Raw genomic sequence first — 18368 nt, forward strand, 5'->3', positions numbered from 1 at the left:
AACAATGTATTAGTTCCTAAGCTGCCTCATGGAAGCAAATACCATTTTGACTTGAGGGATGAGTCAGTGTTTCTCTGCAGGTGGTTGATCCTTAGCAGTGGTAGGACTGCTGTGCCCTGTGGTCATTACAGGAATGTTCCTGCGGTGGTTATGGTGGATGTGTCTTACTAGAGTCATCATTGCTTCAGTTTTCTCTGGCCGGGTAGAGATTGTCTTGTCATTTCCATTGCATTTCATGTTAGGATGATCTCGGTGCACATATCCTTGAAATTACTCTGCATATAAGAGATGTATGCTTGATAAAAATTGTTTCTAGAAATCTCTTCTAGCAGTTTGGATTTTAGCTGAGTGGTGATAATGCCATTCATTAGAAAGATTGTAAGGATCTTGAAATGGTATGTTTTCCTTATATACACTTCTCTGATACTTTTTTCTCCCATATGTTTATACTTCCTACTAGTTTATATGGAAGCAAACAGCCTTAAGGCCATTTCTACAACTTAGAAACACATAGGAACATGTGCTGTTCTCTTTTTCATAGAATGTCATTCATACATAGTGTAAACTCAGAACTTTAACACATACGCTTTCTGCTTTAAATTAAAAATGTTATACAATTACAATGGAATGAAAGTGTTGGCCATTGTAAAACTCAGACAGGGTTTTTTTAATAGGGTCTACAAATCTTTTGTGGTACCTTTAAAGTCATATTTTCATAATTGGTAAATTTTCATCTTTTAATATACAGAATGATACTCTGAGATCCAGTTAACTTAAGGGAACATTTTTTGGCTTTTATTATTGGGGGAATTCTCAAAAAATTGTATTTTGGAGTAAGTATGGGTTTACCCTCTTATTTATTTCGTGATTTGCTCTTCTGCTTTATGGTAACTCTTTTCATCTTGCCGATTTCTCTAGGTTGAAAATGTCCGCTTGGTAGATCGAGTGTCTCCTAAAAAAGCAGCTCTAGGTACTTTGTATTTGACGGCTACTCACGTCATATTCGTGGAAAATTCACCTGACACAAGAAAAGAAACATGGGTATGCTTTCTTTATTTTTAGCTTTCCTCGTTTTGCATTGTTTGAAGTAAAAAGTTTTTGCCCTCCATTCGTTTTTCCTCGGGGTGAGATGAGTGGGCTTTTGGTGATTGGGTGTTAGGGAACTGTTTCTGGAATGTGTGTTTGGCCTTTTTCTGTATAGTCATATCTACTTGATCTACTTACTCATTTTAAACCCGAATTATTTGAACATCACTAAAGAGAGACTTAGAAATAGCCAGAAGATACAAGTGCTTCCTGTCACAGCTGTCAAGGAGAGATTGAATAATGTCAGTAGGCCAGATTCAGCATTGCCATCCTCTGGTGCTCCATTTGCAATGTTCTCTATTTGTACGGTTGTATGATGCAGCCATTTGGTCATTTTATTATGTTGTCTCAACTTTTCTGGTAATTTTAAAAAGAAAGAAAAGCTAGAGGAGTTTCATCATCAGGTATTTCTGCTACTTATTAATGAAACCATTAGATATTTATTATTATTATTATTGAGATGGAGTTTCACTCTGTTACCCAGGCTGGAGTGCAGTGGTGCGATCGATCTTGGCTCACTGCAACCTCGACCTCTTGGGTTCAAGCGATTTGCCTGCCTCAGCCTCCTGAATAGCTGGGACTACAGTCACGTGCCACCATGCCTGGCTGACTTTTTGTATTTTTAGTAGAGACAGCGTTTCACCATGTTGTCCAGGCTGGTCTCAAACTCCTGACCTCAAGTGATCTGCCCACCTTGGCCTTCCAAAGTGCTGGGATTACAGGCATGAGCCACTGTGCCTGGCCTTATTATTTTTTCAGCAACCCAATGGTGATATCCCTGAATTGTAGATTTCCCTTTTCTATATTCTGTGCACAGTGGTACATTTTAAGCAGAAGGTGGCAGGCACTTATTAGTGGAGGGGAAACTTACAAAATAAAATGCTGCCATTGAAGACTGAGCAGAGAGCCTCCTGTAACACCAGAGATGCACTTCAGTATGATTTCCTTTAAAGTAAATCTCCTCTTTAGAGAGTAGAATGATGGTTTTACTAGACACTGGGAGTGCAGAGGAGAGGGCGGGAATGAGGAGATACTGATCAAAGGGCACAAAGTTTCCAATGAACAGTAGGAATAGTCTGGAAAATGTGTTGCACAGCAAGGTGTCCATACTCAATGTATATTTCAAAATCATTATGAGAGTAAATTTCAAGGGTCTCATTGTTTAAAAAGAAAAAACAACTATAGGTAAGTGATGGCTATGTTAATTGGCTTGATTTAATCATCCACATGATGTTCATATATCACAGCATCACGTTTTAGCCCATAAATGTGTACAGCTATGATTTGCAATAAAAATACTAATTTAAAAAATAAAAAGATAAATAAATTCCTTCTTTTGCAGCCTGCCCGACCACCAACAGCTTAGAAAACAACAGTCCCATGTTGATACAGAACTCGAACATTCCATGTGGAATTAAGGAGCATGGTGGCACCTCCCAGCGGAGCCATCTCTAACTTGTATTGACTGCAGAAGTTTATTTTACTGACTTCTCATGACCTTGTTTGATTTTAGCTATAAAGTGCATTCCACATCTGACCACCAAAATGTTTCCTTACCTGGACGTGTGCAGATTTATATGCTGAATGGTTTGCTTCAAAATAACTATCCTGGATATCAGGAAGCTTGGTATTGAAAAATAAAATTATAAATTTAGGAAGTTGGTTGTTACCTGGAACATCTCAGTACTTGTCATCTGAATGCAAGGGTTGAGCTAGCTAGAGGTTGGGGAGTGCGTCTTGTCATTGTTTGAGCCACAACGAAATGTTAGTCCTTGTCATATTCATTAGTTATTTGTGCTTAGCTTATGCAAATTAACATTTGGTTCTAGATTCTTCACAGTCAGATTTCCACCATTGAGAAACAGGCAACGACTGCTACCGGATGCCCTCTGCTGATTCGCTGCAAGAACTTTCAGATAATACAGCTCATCATACCTCAGGAAAGAGATTGCCACGACGTGTACATCTCCCTGATACGCCTTGCAAGGCCAGGTAGGGTAGAGGAACTCGGCGTTTAATACGGAACCTCTCTTAAAAATTCGCAAATCCCATTCAAGAATTTGTTTGGTGCTTAGGAATGATAGGGGTTTAGGGATTGTGTCAGTCTGGTTCTTAGATGAGGACAAGCCTGAATAATCATCTGATACAGAGTTGCTTGTTTTTTAGAGTCTCCCTCGAGTTATTTACTATGTGGGTCTCTTTCATGAATCTTAGTATTCGCTTAATCTTTTTTTTTTTTTTTTTTTTTTTTTTTTGAGACGGAGTCTCACGCTGTTGCCCAGGCTGGAGTGCAGTGGCGCGATCTCGGAGCTCCCAGTGCAGCTCCGCCTCCCGGGTTCCCGCCATTCTCCTGCCTCAGCCTCCTGAGTAGCTGGGACTACAGGTGCCCGCCACCGCGCCCGGCTAATTTTTTGTATTTTTAGTAGAGACGGGGTTTCACTGTGGTCTCGATCTCCTGACCTTGTGATCCGCCCGCCTCGGCCTCCCAAAGTGCTGGGATTACAGGCTTGAGCCACCGCGCCCGGCCAGTATTCGCTTAATCTTGGTGGGGGTTATAGGATGTTTTCCTTTTGGGGTGAAATTGCGTTTAAGTTATACCCTTATGTTGTGGTACTCAAGCCACCTTGAATGGGGCCAGTGACAGAACTGACCAGTTGTTTTGTGTGGGAAATGTTATTAGACAGTTCTAGTGCAGTTATCTCCCTCTTGAGGCTTTTAAGGCTTAGTCTCCATTGCTTTTTTGTTTCTTGGGGTTTGTTTGTTTTTTTTTTCCAGACACTATTGCTCCATTGCCCAGACTGGAGTGCAGTGGCACGATCTCAGCCCACTGCAACCTCTGCCTGCCAGGTTCAAGCGATTCTCATGCCTCAGCCTCCCAAGTGGCTGGACTACAGGTGCCCGCCACCACACCCTGCTAATTTTAGCATTTTTAGTAGAGATGGGATTTTGCCATGTTGGCCAGGCTGGTCTTGAACTCGTGGCCTCAAGTGATCCACCTGCCTCAGCCTCAAGTGCTGGGATTACAGGCATGAACTACCATGCCTGCCCCTCCATTGCTTTTTGATAATAATTTGTTTTTTCCAAGGTTGGTACAACTAGACTAGCATCAGTGCCTATTCAGAGTGTGGATCTGCTGATTCTCCTGAAAAAAGAAAAACAAGACTTGATGTAGTAGAAGAACATTTGGATTTGAAAAATATGTTCTCGCCATTGCTATCTTGTTCTAGCCATCATCTTGGGCTCTTCAGATTTATAGCTTACTGTTCGCTTCAAAAGAAGTGTTTCTTGCCTCTCTGTGTGGCTTGTGTGAGTTGTGGTGTTGTTTTCCTTAAAAGAAATATACTCTAAGTTTCTTGGAAGAATACAGTGAAAAGAGATCATTTATATAACAGTTGTGTTACACAGAAGTAGTTAATAAAGGAAATAAGATATGTGCTGATAACTGCTTTGCCAAATTGATGTTTTGATTCAGGACAAGAAGTTCAATTATAAACTTTTCAAGGCATTTGGTTGGATCATGATTTGTCCATATTCTTTGTAGGTAGCTAAGAGCTAAAGTTACTGAATGGAAATGATGCCAGGGAGCTGTCAAAATCTGGTAATTTTTACTTTACACTGTTTCCCTCTAAAGGCAGTTGGTTGAGGCTTTTTCATCCAAGTGCACTACAGGAATGGCAGAGTAAGCCAGAAAAGCAGTTGAACTTTTTGGAGGGTGCACTAAAATTGGAACAGAAGTTCTGGGAAGATGTACACTAGGTTGCACGCAGCAGAGGATGTGAGGAGAATTCTGTGCAACAGTTTCTGTGTCACTGATTAATGGAAGTACTGAGCGATAAATGTGCTCTGAGCAGATTAATGGGATTTAGGGATAGCCCGGCGAACCAGGAAAGGGCTGAGCAGCTGGAAGAGTGAATCACAGGGACCAGGAGGGTCACGGCCCAGAGGCAGCGAGTGCCAGGACTCTTGCTGTGAGGATCCCTGAGGGGGAAATTACTATGTTCCCCCATTTTCGAAAGGGATACTTTTTCCTTAAAAGATGAAGTTTTGGGAGTTAGGTGTTAGATGCAGCCAGAGATCTGACTGGCTACCTTTTCTAAAAGAAATCATAGTAATTCATTGAATCAAAGCCATCACCTAAGAGGAGTTAAAAAGAATCGCCAGCATTTTGAAACATGGGCATTAGAAACGCCAGTTTGCCTAAAATGTAGTGCTTTAGTAAGTGAGGGAAGGCAAAATAGAACACAAGCAGTTCACAGTGCCATGTTAAAGGCAATGCTAAAATTAGGGCATATTATAGGCTGTAACTTTGGAAGCAGGACTTTGACTCTAGAGGGAGATGGGGAAATGTGGAAGGGGTTTGACATGAAACAGTGGCCTTCAGCTGGGGAATGGGGTGGCCTTTCAGAACCATCTGAAGCTATTTTATAAAATACACCCTCCACTGCCTCTAAGGATATGAGAATAAGGGTGTATGTGTGTGGTTGGTGAGGGAGGTATACTTTGAATTCTAGTCATACAATGTAGCTCTGTCGATATTCTGGTTAGTCACCAACAAAGTTCACATATTTTCAGTTTCTTTATGGACACCCAGCTAACTGTAAGGTTCTATAGAGCAGGGGTCCCCGACCCCTGGGCCGCAGACAGGTACCAGTCTATGGCCGGTTAGGAAGCGGGCAGCACAGCACAGCAGGAGGTGAGTGGCGGGCATGCAAGCATGAGCTCCACCTCCTGTCAGATCAGCGGTGGCATTAGTTCTTTTAGGAGCATGAACTCTATTGTGAACCGTACATGCGAGGGATCTAGGTTGTGTGCTCCTAATGAGAATCTAATGCCTGATGATCTGAGGTGGAAGTTTCATCCTGAAACCATCCCCCAACCACACCCCCATCCACGGAAAAATTGTCTTCCACAAAACTGGTCCCTGGTACCAAAAAGGTTGTAGACTGCTGCTGTAGAGGACAAAACAGTTGTTTTTACATAAGAAGAAATGTTTGGGAATTCATTTAAGTCCAGGTTTCTGAAGGAGATATTTTCAAAGCTGCTGTTATTTAATATTAAAATCAAAAGTACTTTAAAAATAGAAAAAAAAAGAAAAAACCCTGAACCTTAGCATCAGCAGAATGCAAAGGGTGGGGAAGGGAAGAGAAAAGTTTCCAGTTGTTAGCAGAGGGACACAGAGGTGTGAGGTGTTTTAGAACCCATGTAATTATTGAAAGCGAAATTGCTTCAGACATTCTGCTGAATTCAGGCAACTTAAAGTGAATGTCGAGATTCTCTCTTTACTGAGTTAGGATTTCTGGTATAAGGGTAAATCAAATTATTAAAAAAATTAGAGATTTTATTGGTTTGCTCTTTATGTGAATAAAGATTGATAAGAATTTGGTCACGGACTATAGAAGATCTCAGGCAAAACATAACATGTCCAAATGCAGGAAGCTCTTTCATTCTTGGTAAAGAACTAACTTAGGTTAAAATAAGGGTTGTGGCTCAAATGAGATCAGTTAACCTTGTAGATCGCATGTATTAATAAGGATCTCAGCTTTTCTGATGAAAAGACCCCTGTTTCTCAGGGGGCTTCAGCTTTTCCCATGTCCTCTCTCCTCTCTTCCCTCCAATTTGCCTCCTGCTGTTTATTTTTTGTATCAATTATCTTTCCTTCTTTAGTGTTTGTGGGCGCTTCAACACTTAAATAATTTCTTTTGTTTATTTTCCCCCTTTTCCTAAACTAGTATCTTTTTAGAATCTCACTCCTCAATTCTTTTGGATATTTTTTATTTTAAAAAAATCTCATGATTGAAGTAGTCTCATGTGCTTAATTGGTAACTTTTTATATTCCTTATCTAAGTCATTGATGTTTAAGCAATTTTTGCAGTGGTAATTTCTTTTTTATCAGAGTGTAGCACCTTTTTCCGCTGTTAGCTGTAACAGTCCTAATATTTAATTTCAACACTTGTTTGTTTACAATAGACAGATAAGGTGAGGCACCCTCATTTTTATTTTAAATATGCAAAATCCAATAATGGCTGTATTATCTTCTCACCCCACTCTAAATGGTTTTTCAACTACAGTTATTTTAAGTTGCCTGAATTCAGCATAATGTTTGATGCAAGTTAGCTTTCAGTAGTTACTTTGGTTATTAAAAAAACGCTCACATCTCTGTGTCCTGATGACTATTGGTAAGTTTTCCCTTCCCTTTCCCACCCTTCACATTCTGCTGATGCTGATTCATGTTTGTTTTTTCTCTTCATTTTTAAAATACTTTTGATTTTAATGTTACATTATTTGTTGCTTCTCCCAGTTAGTCTATAATGAGAGGCAATTCCTCCATATATTTATCCTAAATATTCTGTTTTTATAACCTTTAACCCGGTACCTAGGGAACAAGCTAGGTTATTTTCCTTCCTTCCCTAATGTTTTGTTGTACCCACATCTCTCCCTTATTTTGGCAGAAGGAGCACCCTTTCCTTTATATGGGAGAGAAGGAGCAAAGGTTGTGTACGGACGCAGCCCCATTTATTCGCCTGGTGGTTCCAAGTTGGGAGTTTCCACCTGATGTCTTGCATTTTCTGTGGGAAGTAGGAAGTGGGGTTTTCTGAGAGTAAAGGAGCCAGGGACGGCAGTAGAGACTGAGCTGCACTGTAGTGCCACAGGCTTCCCTAGGTTAAGGGGAGCACAGTGAACACCGGTGCTAGAATAAAATCAGCAAAAACATGGATCTCTATGCTTGGATTGAGCTCTGCTTTCAACTGAAACACTGATTTGGTCTTCCTAGAAACAGCCAAAATGTTACTCATCCTTAATTTCGTGTAGTGTTTTAGAAATTACCATTTTGCTTTCTGGGTAGAGAAACATTAAAGCTGGACTCCTGTTTCATTAGTTATAGGATTTAAGTAGATAATATACGATACTGTAAATACCAAGATTTCCACATTAACTTTTTCTGAATTTTTTAAAAAATTAAACATGCACATTCAGTTTACTCCCACAATCCAAAGGCATTTTGAGTATTTGCTTCTTATTGGAGGAGCTCTTGTGTAATGGGGCCCCTTAGGGTGAGGCCTTCGGTGCACTTCCTGCTGAAAGCTGCTGGTCACTAATAGCAAAAGATGTTTTATGTTGGGTCTGTTGGCTCAGACTGTGATGGGAAAAGCCAGTGGAACTTTTAACATGCCTGTTTTAAGAGTGGGTAGAAAATCAGCTGAGGGATATGACCTTCCTAGAGTAGGCAAATACTTTCTCTCTGTTCAGATTCTGTAAATATTAAAGATTTGTCTAAAATATAAAAAACTTCTGCATAACAAAGGAAATGGGAGAAAATATTTGGAAACCATATACCTGATAAGGGATTAATACCCAAAATACATCAGGAACTCCGACAACTCTATAGGAAAAAAAAAAAAAACCAAGTACTCTGATTAAGAAAAGGACAAGGGACCTCAAGAGAGTACACAAAAGAAGACGTAGATAGCTAACAGATACATGAGCAAATGCTCAACCTCAATAATCGTTAGGAAGATGCAAATTAAAACCACGGTGAGATATCGCCTCGCAACTGTTAGAATGGTCTTTACCAAAAAGATGGAAGATAACACGCTTTGGCAAGGGCGCGGAGGAAAGAGAATGCTTGTGCACTGTTGGTGGGAATGTAAATTAGTACAGAAAACAGATGGAGGTTCCACAAAAAATAAAAAATAGAATTATATGATTCGATAATCCCACTTCTGAGTGCTTACTGGAAAGATTGAAATCTATAAGTCAAAGAAACATCTGCTCTCACGTGTTTTCACATGTTCATTGCAGCACTATTCGCAGTAGCCAAGTTGTGGAATCCACTTAAGTATCCGTCATTGGATGAAGAGATAAAGAAAACATGGGATATACAAATAATGGAATGCTATTCAGCCTTAAAAAGCAAGACATTTTGTTATTTGTGACAACATGGATGGAATTAGAGAGCATTATGCTGAGTGAAAAAAGCCCAACATAACAAATACCACATGTTCTCACTTACATGTGGGATCTATGACAGTTAAACTCCCAGACGCAGAGAGTAGAATGGTGGTTACCAGAGGCTGGGGGTGGGGGAAATGGGGAGATGATGGTCAAAGGGTGCAAAAGCCTCAGGAAGGAGGTATAAGTCTTATTATTTTGAGATCTGTTGCACAGTGTGTTGAGTATAGGTAATAGTTCAGAAGTGTAAATTTCAAAACGCTGAGAGTAAATTTCAGATGTTCTCGTTACAAAAAATGTGAAACACTTGAGGCAATGTATATGTTAATTAGCTTGAGTTAATCATTCTACATTGTAGTCAAAAATCATACCATTACTTTTTACCCCAGAAACATACACAACTATCATTTGTCAAAGTATTATGTAAAAGTCTGTAAGCAAAAAAATAAAGATTCTCAAGTCCTAGTTTTTTTTTTTTTTTTAAACTTACCTCCCAGCTAATTGCTGAACATTCTGCTATGTATTTGGCGAAAGTACAGAGTGAAAGGAACAGAAAATTATGGCATGGGAACAATTCAGTAAAATTTTCATCTGTGCTAGTGGCCCTTTTTGATTTCTTAGAGTAGGCACAGTCTGCAGGCTGCTTCTGGGCTTGCCTGTGGGTAAGAAGCTCACATGACTCAGTGTTGACTGACAAAAATGGGTTTTTCCTGGCCCTCATGTAGAATTTTCCTTAAATTGGGCATGAGGATTGGTTGATCACCCTTTTCCTTAAAAAAGAGAAAATTTCATAATTTCAGTGTCAACCCATCCTGTTGTCTCCTAGTTCAAGAGTGATCTGCTTAATGTCTGTTATAAATTATTCTTGCTGTAATTTATGGATAATTTCATTGCCTCTTCCCAGTGGAAGCAGGTATCAGCCCACACACAGAACACTGTCATAGTCACAGGATGTTTTTCTTCTTCTGCCTTTAAAGCTATTTGTAAATATTTAACAAAGAGATCTTAACTGCCATTATTACCCCGTATTCAGTAGCGCTTCTTTGACTGAGGGAACTGAGGCTTTCTCAAGAGACTCTTCTGGCATCCTAAACAACTAGCATTTGTGGTTAACATTATGGTAGCAGAAGCCTGAGTCATGAAAATGGTACTTAGAGATGGAAAAGACATGTCAGTGTCGAGCCAGCTGTTCCCAGAACAGGATCTGAAGTTTCACATGCTGTCTGCAACATAGCTAAGATGATAAGAAATTGATCTGACAGAAAGCATCTGCTCTGGTTTGTGTGTGAGCGTACCTGGATGCGCGTATTTTGTTAGTTGTCCAAATAGTCTGTATTCTAAGTTTTGAAGTTTAGAAACATGACATGGAGAAAGACTGAAATAGAACATAATTTATCTCACTGACATACCACAGTTGCTTCTTACAAGAAACATGAAGAAATCTGGTGCTTAAAATATGACCCTTATCTTTCCTCTTCCATGTGGATGAGTCATCTCAAAAGTAATCAAAACAAGTTTGAAACCTGAGTTTTCATGTCAGGCTGCCTGTGTGTTGCTGCAGCCTCTTGCTGGTGGTGAGATCCTATAATGGGCTGCACATACATGTGTTTAGGAAACTTACACTCTTCACTGTGACTGCTATCAGTATGCTAAGGACATAGGAGGACATAGGAAAGCTATGAGAAAGAAATGTATTGGAGAAAAAACAGGAAGATGAAGGGACAGGAACAAGGAAGGAAGAAGAAGAAGAGAGAAGGATCTGCCTTTGAGGAGGGTGTGTTACAATTAGGAGCAGGCCTTCCGCAGCCAGATGTCTCATTTAAACCTGGACTTCCCAGTTACTAGCTGTGTGACTCTGAGTGAGGGAATGTGCCTCTCGTTTGCCTCAGATTTCTCGTAGGTAAAATGAGGACCATCAGTATTGCCTGCTAACTGGATTAATGCCCTTAATTGCAGCAGAATCTGGAACAAAACAAGGTCTGAGTATCAGCTATCCTTTATTATCATTAGAAATGCTTAGATCTGCACTGTCCAAGATGGTAGCCACTGGCCACAGATAGCTGTTCAGCGCTACTCCGAACTGAGATAGGCGGTTAAGTGTGAAATACACATGAAATTTCAAAGACAGTACAAAACAAAATGTATCAAATATTAATAAGTTTTATATCATGCAGATGTTAAAGTGATAATGATTTGGGGTATATTGGGTTGAATAAAATAGATGGTTAAATTAATTTAACTCTTTTTTAATGCGGCTACAAGGACATTTAAAATGATATAGATAGTTCACATTATGTTTCTGTTGGATAGCGCTGGTCTCTACACTTCCCTTAAATGGCCAGACCGGAGCAAGAAAATCAAATCCTAGATTTTACTGGCGAAAGGGAAACAGTGGGGCTATTGGGCTTCACAAGCATCAAAGGCAATCTATAAAGACAGAGATAACATGGCATGATTGAAAGAAGCCGCATCATGATGCGGCCTTCAATTCGCATCCCATGAGCACAGCGCTGTGCACTATGAATTGTTTTTTTTTAATGACTCCTATGCAAATGAGCAGCACAATTATGATATTTATGTAGTTGTTTAAAGTTCAGATGTTTCTGACGCAAATGTTTAATATATTCCAGAGTTTTTTCAACTTGGTTATTTTTTCTTTTTTAACACTGTGAGCATGAAAATGTGCAGTTGGCCTGGGCCCGGGCCTGCCTCTGAGAGGCCACCCCAAATCCAAGCTTGATAGGCATTACAAAAATAGAATCTTGATGCCTAATAAATGCATGTGTTCTGAATTTTCATGTTCCATATTTTGTGTGGTCTGGAAAATATATTTGCTTTTAAAGCAACAACAACAGCAAAAGCACAAAACGGTGATGTCCCTGTGTTCTAAAAGGAAAGAAGGTACTGCCGAGTTCACATACCCCAAGGTCATCTCGTCATTGCTGGGAGGAGGTGGGGGGCCCTGTCCACTGCACACAGGTTGCTCCCAGGAGTGTGCTGGAGGTGGGGGTTGGGATGGCCTCTCAGGGCACTCCAGATGGGACAGAATGTTTTTGGGGAGATTTGCTCTGGTTTTGACTAAGCTTGATTTAACTTTATCCTCCCTTTTCTTGCAGTGAAATATGAGGAATTATACTGCTTTTCATTCAACCCCATGCTGGATAAAGAAGAAAGAGAGCAAGGCTGGGTGCTGATTGATCTTAGTGAAGAATACAAGCGGATGGGCCTCCCTAATCATCACTGGCAGCTCAGCGATGTGAATAGAGACTACAGAGTGAGTGCGTGAAACCCAAACACTGAAGCCACATGAAATTAGGATTTCAGCTAGCTTAGCATACCTTTATTTTTATCTCCTTTAGGTTTTAGAGCTCTTTGTAGATATCCATGTGTGGATTTCCAGGTGTCTCTTGGTTAGTGCCAGCTGTATGTCCAACCTGGACCTAGAATTAAAACGTTTGAACCAGAGAAGCATAGAGATCACCGCTTCTAGACCGTTCATCGCATGGTTGCAGAACTTGAAACCCAGAGAGGCCAGGGGGCAGCCCTTGTGGACAGGCAGTTGGTGGGAGAGCTGGCCAGGATCTCATTCTCCCATCAGGTCTTTTTATAGTGTAGTGAGTGATTAGTGGGCAAGTCAGGGAGACTCTGATGGCAGTTTGGCACCAGCTCCTCTGTGTGCTCACTGAACCCTTGCTTGGTACACAAGGTCAGCAAGAGGCTTCCCTAGAGCAATATGGCTACACTCACAGGAAGGAATACGGAGAGGCAGGGAAGCTACAGTGGCAGAATTAATCCTCCTTAATGACAGGCTTACAGATCAGGGGTGGTTTCACTATTAATAAAATTTTAAGATATTTAAGTAACAAAAGTATTGTGAGAACATCCTAGAGAGTTTCCAAAAGGCAAAAAACAAACAAAAAAAAAAACAAAAAAAACCCCACCATCCCATTTTCACAACATTCTTATGTTTTAAAATTTCCTTCAGTTGTTTTCTCTTCTGTATAATTTGATAACTTTTTTCTTATGTAAGTAATGCATATTCATTTATTAAAAATTGGAAAACATAGAGCAAAAGGATATTAAATCACCTAAAACTGCCATCATTCAGAGATAGCCACTGTTATTATATCTGGCCAATAGGCTTCTGGGATTTTAATGTATATATACATTTTTTATGTATGCACACACAAACCTGCTTAAACATACATAACAAAAATGGAATCATTACATGTGCCTTATATTCTGCTTTTCTTCACATACATATTGCGACATTTTTCTGTCAGTAATTATATTTTATAATATATTTAAAACACTGCATAGTATTATCTAAATATGGCTGTATCAACTAATATCTACCTGCACTCTAATTTTTAGACATTTAGATTGTCATTACTTATTACTATTTTAAATAATGGAGAACATCCTGGTAACTATACCTTTGCCCATATTTTAATTTTTTAAAAGATAGAATTTTAATATAATTTTTATGTCAAAACACCTACACAAAGTTTTGTACCTGTTGTCAAAAATAATTGTGGAAAGGTTGCACCAATTTCTATAAATTCTCAGTTGTGAATGCTTGGTTCCTTATACCCTCACCAGCAAAGAGTTAAAGTTTTTAAGAATCTTTTGATACCTTGATGGTGGGATGAGTGATTTCTTAATTTTAATTTAATCTTTGTATCTTGATTTCTTGAGTTGTAGCTTTTTATATATTGATTGACAATTTGTATTTTATGTCCTGATAAATGACCATTTCCAGTTGCATATTTTGAATTCTGATTATTTTCTTGACCTTGTTACAGGGATTTTCTTGCGGTTCTTTTTTTGTTGGTTTGTTTGTTTGTTTTTTTAAAGAAACAGGGTTTCACTCTGTTACCCAGGCTAGAGTACCGTACGGTATAGCTCACTGCAGTCTCAAACTCCGGATCCCAAGCAGTCCTCCTGAGTAGCTAAGATTACAGGCATCTGCTGCCATAATTGCTTACTTTTTCAAAATTTTTATAGGAACAAGTTCTCCCTATGTTGCCCAGGCTGGTCTCGAATTCCTGGGCTGAAGCAATCCTTCTGCCTTGGCCTCCCAAAGTGCTATAATTATAAGTGTGAGTCATTATGCCCGGTCTCATGAGGATTTGCTACATTGCTATATGGTACTTATAACAGTCAATGAAATGATTGTACAGTAGTCCATCAAATGAATGTACTGTAAGGTACTAAAGTATTTCTTTATTAATACGCATTTAGGCCAGGCATGGTGACTCATGCCTGTAATCCCAACAATTTGTGAAGCCACGGCGAGAGGATTGCTTGAGCCCAGGAGTTTGAGACCAGCCTGGACAACATAGGGAGAACCTCATTCCCACAAAAACATTTAAAAAAATTAGCTAGGCATGGAGGTGTGCACCTGTAGTCCCAGCTACCTGGGAGGCCGAGGCTGGAGGATTGCTTGAGCCTGGGAGGTTGAGGCAGCAGTGAGCCATGATTGCGCCATGCACTCTAGCTTGGGCGACAAAATACTTTGTCTCAAATTTTTAAAAAAGGGCATTTAGATTATTACTTAGACTTTTTTTTTTTTGCCATATGAATAATTCTTGATGTAATATCTTTATGCGTATAATTTCCCCCAATTTTAAATTATTTTATAAGAAAAATCTTTCCAGAATCTACCAAAAGGCATAAAGGGCCTAAATTGTTTTAAAAATTTCAGGCAGGTGGGACATTGATGTTTTAGTTTTTGATCAGTATTTGTTAGTTTCTAGTGCCTTATATTGCATTCAGAACACATGGCGTATGGAATTCATATTTGGGGAATGTTTTGAAGACTTATATCTTCATAAAACACAGTATTCTATTAATTTTTAATAAATATTTTGAGTCTGGAGAAAATGTGTATTCTCTATTTAGGCGTGAAATTTTCCTTTTATCTAAATTGAATTTCTTATTATTTTGGTCCCTTTGCTCAGTTGATTTCTGATAGAGGTATGTGAAAAAATTCCTGTTATGATTGTGATTGGACATTTTCTCCTTAAGTTCTAACATGTTTGCATTATATATTTTAAAGTTACATGGTTTAGTACGTAATGATTAAGGACATCTTAGTGTGTTCTTTATGTCAATTTCACATATCCCCTTTTCCTGTGAATTATTTAAACTTTTAATTCTATTTTTTTTTTTTTTTTTTTGAGACGGAGTCTCGCTCTGTCGCCCAGGCTGGAGTGCAGTGGCGCAATCTCAGCTCACTGCAAGCTCCTCCTCCCAGGTTCATGCCATTCTCCTGCCTCAGCCTCCCCAGTAGCTGGGACTACAGGCGCCCACCGCCATGCCTGGCTAATTTTTTGTATTTTTAGTAGAAACGGGGTTTCACCATGTTAGCCAGGATGATCTTGATCTCCTGACCTCGTGATCCATCTGCCTCGGCCTCCCAAAGTGCTAGGATTACAGGCGTGAGCCACCGTGCCGGCATTTAATTCTATTTTATATGATTATATTTCCACTGTTTCTTTCTCTTTGTCAGAATTTGCTTGGTGGAGCTTTGTTTAACCCCTTCTTTTTAACCTTCCTATGTAAATGTTTTATCTTTTTAAGCTGAGTTTGGTTAGATTGTTTTTTACTCAACCTGAAAATCTTTTTTTGTGGTGAAATATTATCTGTGATATTGTTCTAGATATCATGTATTGTGTGTTCTGTCAATTATGCTTTTTCCTTTTTCATGTCTATCACTGGATGGTTTTTCCCTGTATTTGCTTATAATTATTTCAGAAGTATATATCATATTGCTTTTCCTCCACTGTGTATCTTTCATTTAGAAAAAAAGTTACTTAAATCATCCCACAAAGTAGAGAAGGAAAAAAAGAAAAAAAGTTATTTATTATGGCACACTTATGACACACACAGGACTTTGAAGAATAATGGAATGAATGCTTGGGACCTGTGTGCTGTATAAGAATGAACATTGCCAGTGCTAGTTAATTTCCCAGATGTTCCTTCCAAATTGTCTCTCGCTCCAGCATCAATGTCTGCAATTTGGCATTGCCATTCCCTTGCCTTTATTATAGCATTTCTACATTTCTAAATATAGAAAGTTCTCACTTAATGTCAGCAGGTTCTTGGAAACCATGACTTTGAGTGAAACGATGTACAGCAGATCCTCAAATAACATCATTTTGCTCGACATCATTTTGTGATATCTATGAGGGAAAAAAGGTGTTGTTTTATGTTCCTTTGCTTAAAGTTGCAATTGCCAACAGCCTGTGAGCATTGTTGAGCAAGGACTTACTGTAGTAGTATGTGGTATTGTTTTGCATGTTTTTATACTGTCTGTACTTGGTCTGCATATACTGTATAGAGTTCTCTGAAACTTGGCTTTTCACTCAACATGGTAACATTTGTATTTGTGATCCATTTCATTTGACAAATATGTACATAGTTACTACATGCCAGGTGCTGTTCTAAAAACTTGATAAATATTAGCAAATATTAATTCTATGAATAGTATTATTATTATTTCTACTTTACAAATGGAGAAAGTATGACAGAGAGATTAAGTAATTGCCTAAAGCACAGAGAGATTAATAACTATTGATACCAACAGCTCAGATTCCTTCGTTCTTCACTAGTGGGTTGTATTCCATTTCACAAATATACCATAGTTTTAAAAATTACTCATCCTTCCCTCTTTCTTTTTTTCTTTTATTTGGTGTATTTTGTTGTCATGAATAAAGCTGTTAAGTGGCTGTATATGTCTTGTACTATATTGTGTTTCTACTTAGGAGTAGAGTTTATGAGGTAAAGAGTATATAGATTTGAATTTTACTAGATTCTGGAAAATTCTTTTCTAAAGTGTTTGCATGGACATATTGACCTGCTTGCAAGATATGAGTTCTCGTTACTCCACAGACTCCCCAACAGTTGGTAGTGATGTGATATGCGCTGGTACTCTTCTTTGTTGACCCCACATTGCACTTCTGAGTATTTACTCTATGGATTTAATAGCATACACACACACTGATACCCAAGGTTATTTTATTTTATTTTGTTTAGTTTTTTTTAGTTTTATTGAGACAGGGCCTCACTCTGTTGCCCAAGCTAGAGTACAGTGGGGCGATCTCAGCTCACTGTAACCTCTGCCTCCTGGGTTCAAGCAGTTTTCCTCCCAAGTAGCTGGGATTACAGACACCCACCACCACAACCGGCTATTGTTTGTATTATTATTATTATTATTATTATTATTATTATTTGTAGAGATGGGGTTTCACCATGTTGGCCAGGTTGGTCTTGAACTCCTGACCTTAAGTGATCTGCCTGCCTCTGCCTCCCAAAATGTTGGGATTACAGGCGAGCCACCATGCCTGGCCCCCAAGGTTATTTTTTTGAAGCATTGTTTGTAATAGCAAATATTAGAAGAAACCCAAATATCTTTAATGGGAGTCAGCTAAATAATTTTTGCTCTATCCATGTGATTAAGTTAGTGTATAACCATTAAAGGAAATGTGGAAGATTCCTATGTGCTGATAAAGACTGCTAAAATACATTGCTAGGTTAGAAAAAGCAAGGCACAATATGGTGAATATAGTATAATACCTTTTGGCTTAACAAAGGAGGGAGAATAATAACACATTTGCCCAAAAGTGATAACCTAGACTGGTGTTGGTAATGGAGTGGATAGGACACTAGGATGAAAGTGGGATTTCTTCTTCTTCAGTGCCACTGGATGCGATTTGGCATTGTTGTTCCTTTGCTTTTATTTATAGCATTTTATGCACCTTTTTGTATTGTTTCATTTATATAACCATGTGGATTTATTAACTGATCTTAACTTTGAGCCAAACTGATTTGTATGAATTGGATCTTAATGTGGTTTTTGCACTGACCTGATCAGCTAGGGAGGTTGAGCTTGTGTTTCTTGGCCATTCATGTTGACTCTTCTGTGAATTATCTACTCACATTTTTGCTCTTTTTTTTCTATAAGATTATTTGTCTTTTTCTTGTTGATTTGTAGTTCTTTCTATAATGTAGCCAATAATTTGTTATAATTTATAGCTCTTGCAGATATCATCTCTCAGGAGATTCTGATACACCGTTCCAGTGTCTTCAGAAGTTTTGAGTTGTCAGTCTTTCTTACTATGTTTTGTTTTTTAGCATTCTGTTTTTTTTTTTTTTAATCCTGGTCTGTTTGCTAAACTTTGTCCCAATTCGACACTGTATAAATCCTACAATTACATTTTTACCAGTTGTGATTATTATGGCTTTATAATCTTGATATCTTAAAAGTCAGTTCCTTTGACATAATTCCTCAGGATATCTTGAATTTATAGATTATTTGGGCCAGAATG

General features: G+C 38.7%; 1 protein-coding gene across 2 annotated transcripts in view; it reads left to right on the forward strand.

Moving 5' to 3' along the window:
- Nucleotides 1-18368, forward strand: part of LOC105463740 (myotubularin related protein 7) — a 115454-nt gene that overhangs the window by 39388 nt on the left and 57698 nt on the right. The window contains exons 1-4 of one of the 2 annotated variants that reach the window (XM_071068587.1): nt 950-1041; nt 2429-2544; nt 2916-3078; nt 12153-12310. In XM_071068587.1, the coding sequence (XP_070924688.1) occupies nt 12191-12310 (120 nt within the window). In that variant the 5' untranslated portion in view covers nt 950-1041; nt 2429-2544; nt 2916-3078; nt 12153-12190. Of the gene's footprint in view, nt 1-918; nt 1042-2428; nt 2545-2915; nt 3079-12152; nt 12311-18368 lie in introns of those variants that run through there. The other variant, XM_011711012.3, reaches the window with a different exon arrangement.

The sequence above is a fragment of the Macaca nemestrina genome, chromosome 8 (assembly GCF_043159975.1).
Source record: "Macaca nemestrina isolate mMacNem1 chromosome 8, mMacNem.hap1, whole genome shotgun sequence".
Classification (NCBI taxonomy): domain Eukaryota; kingdom Metazoa; phylum Chordata; class Mammalia; order Primates; family Cercopithecidae; genus Macaca; species Macaca nemestrina.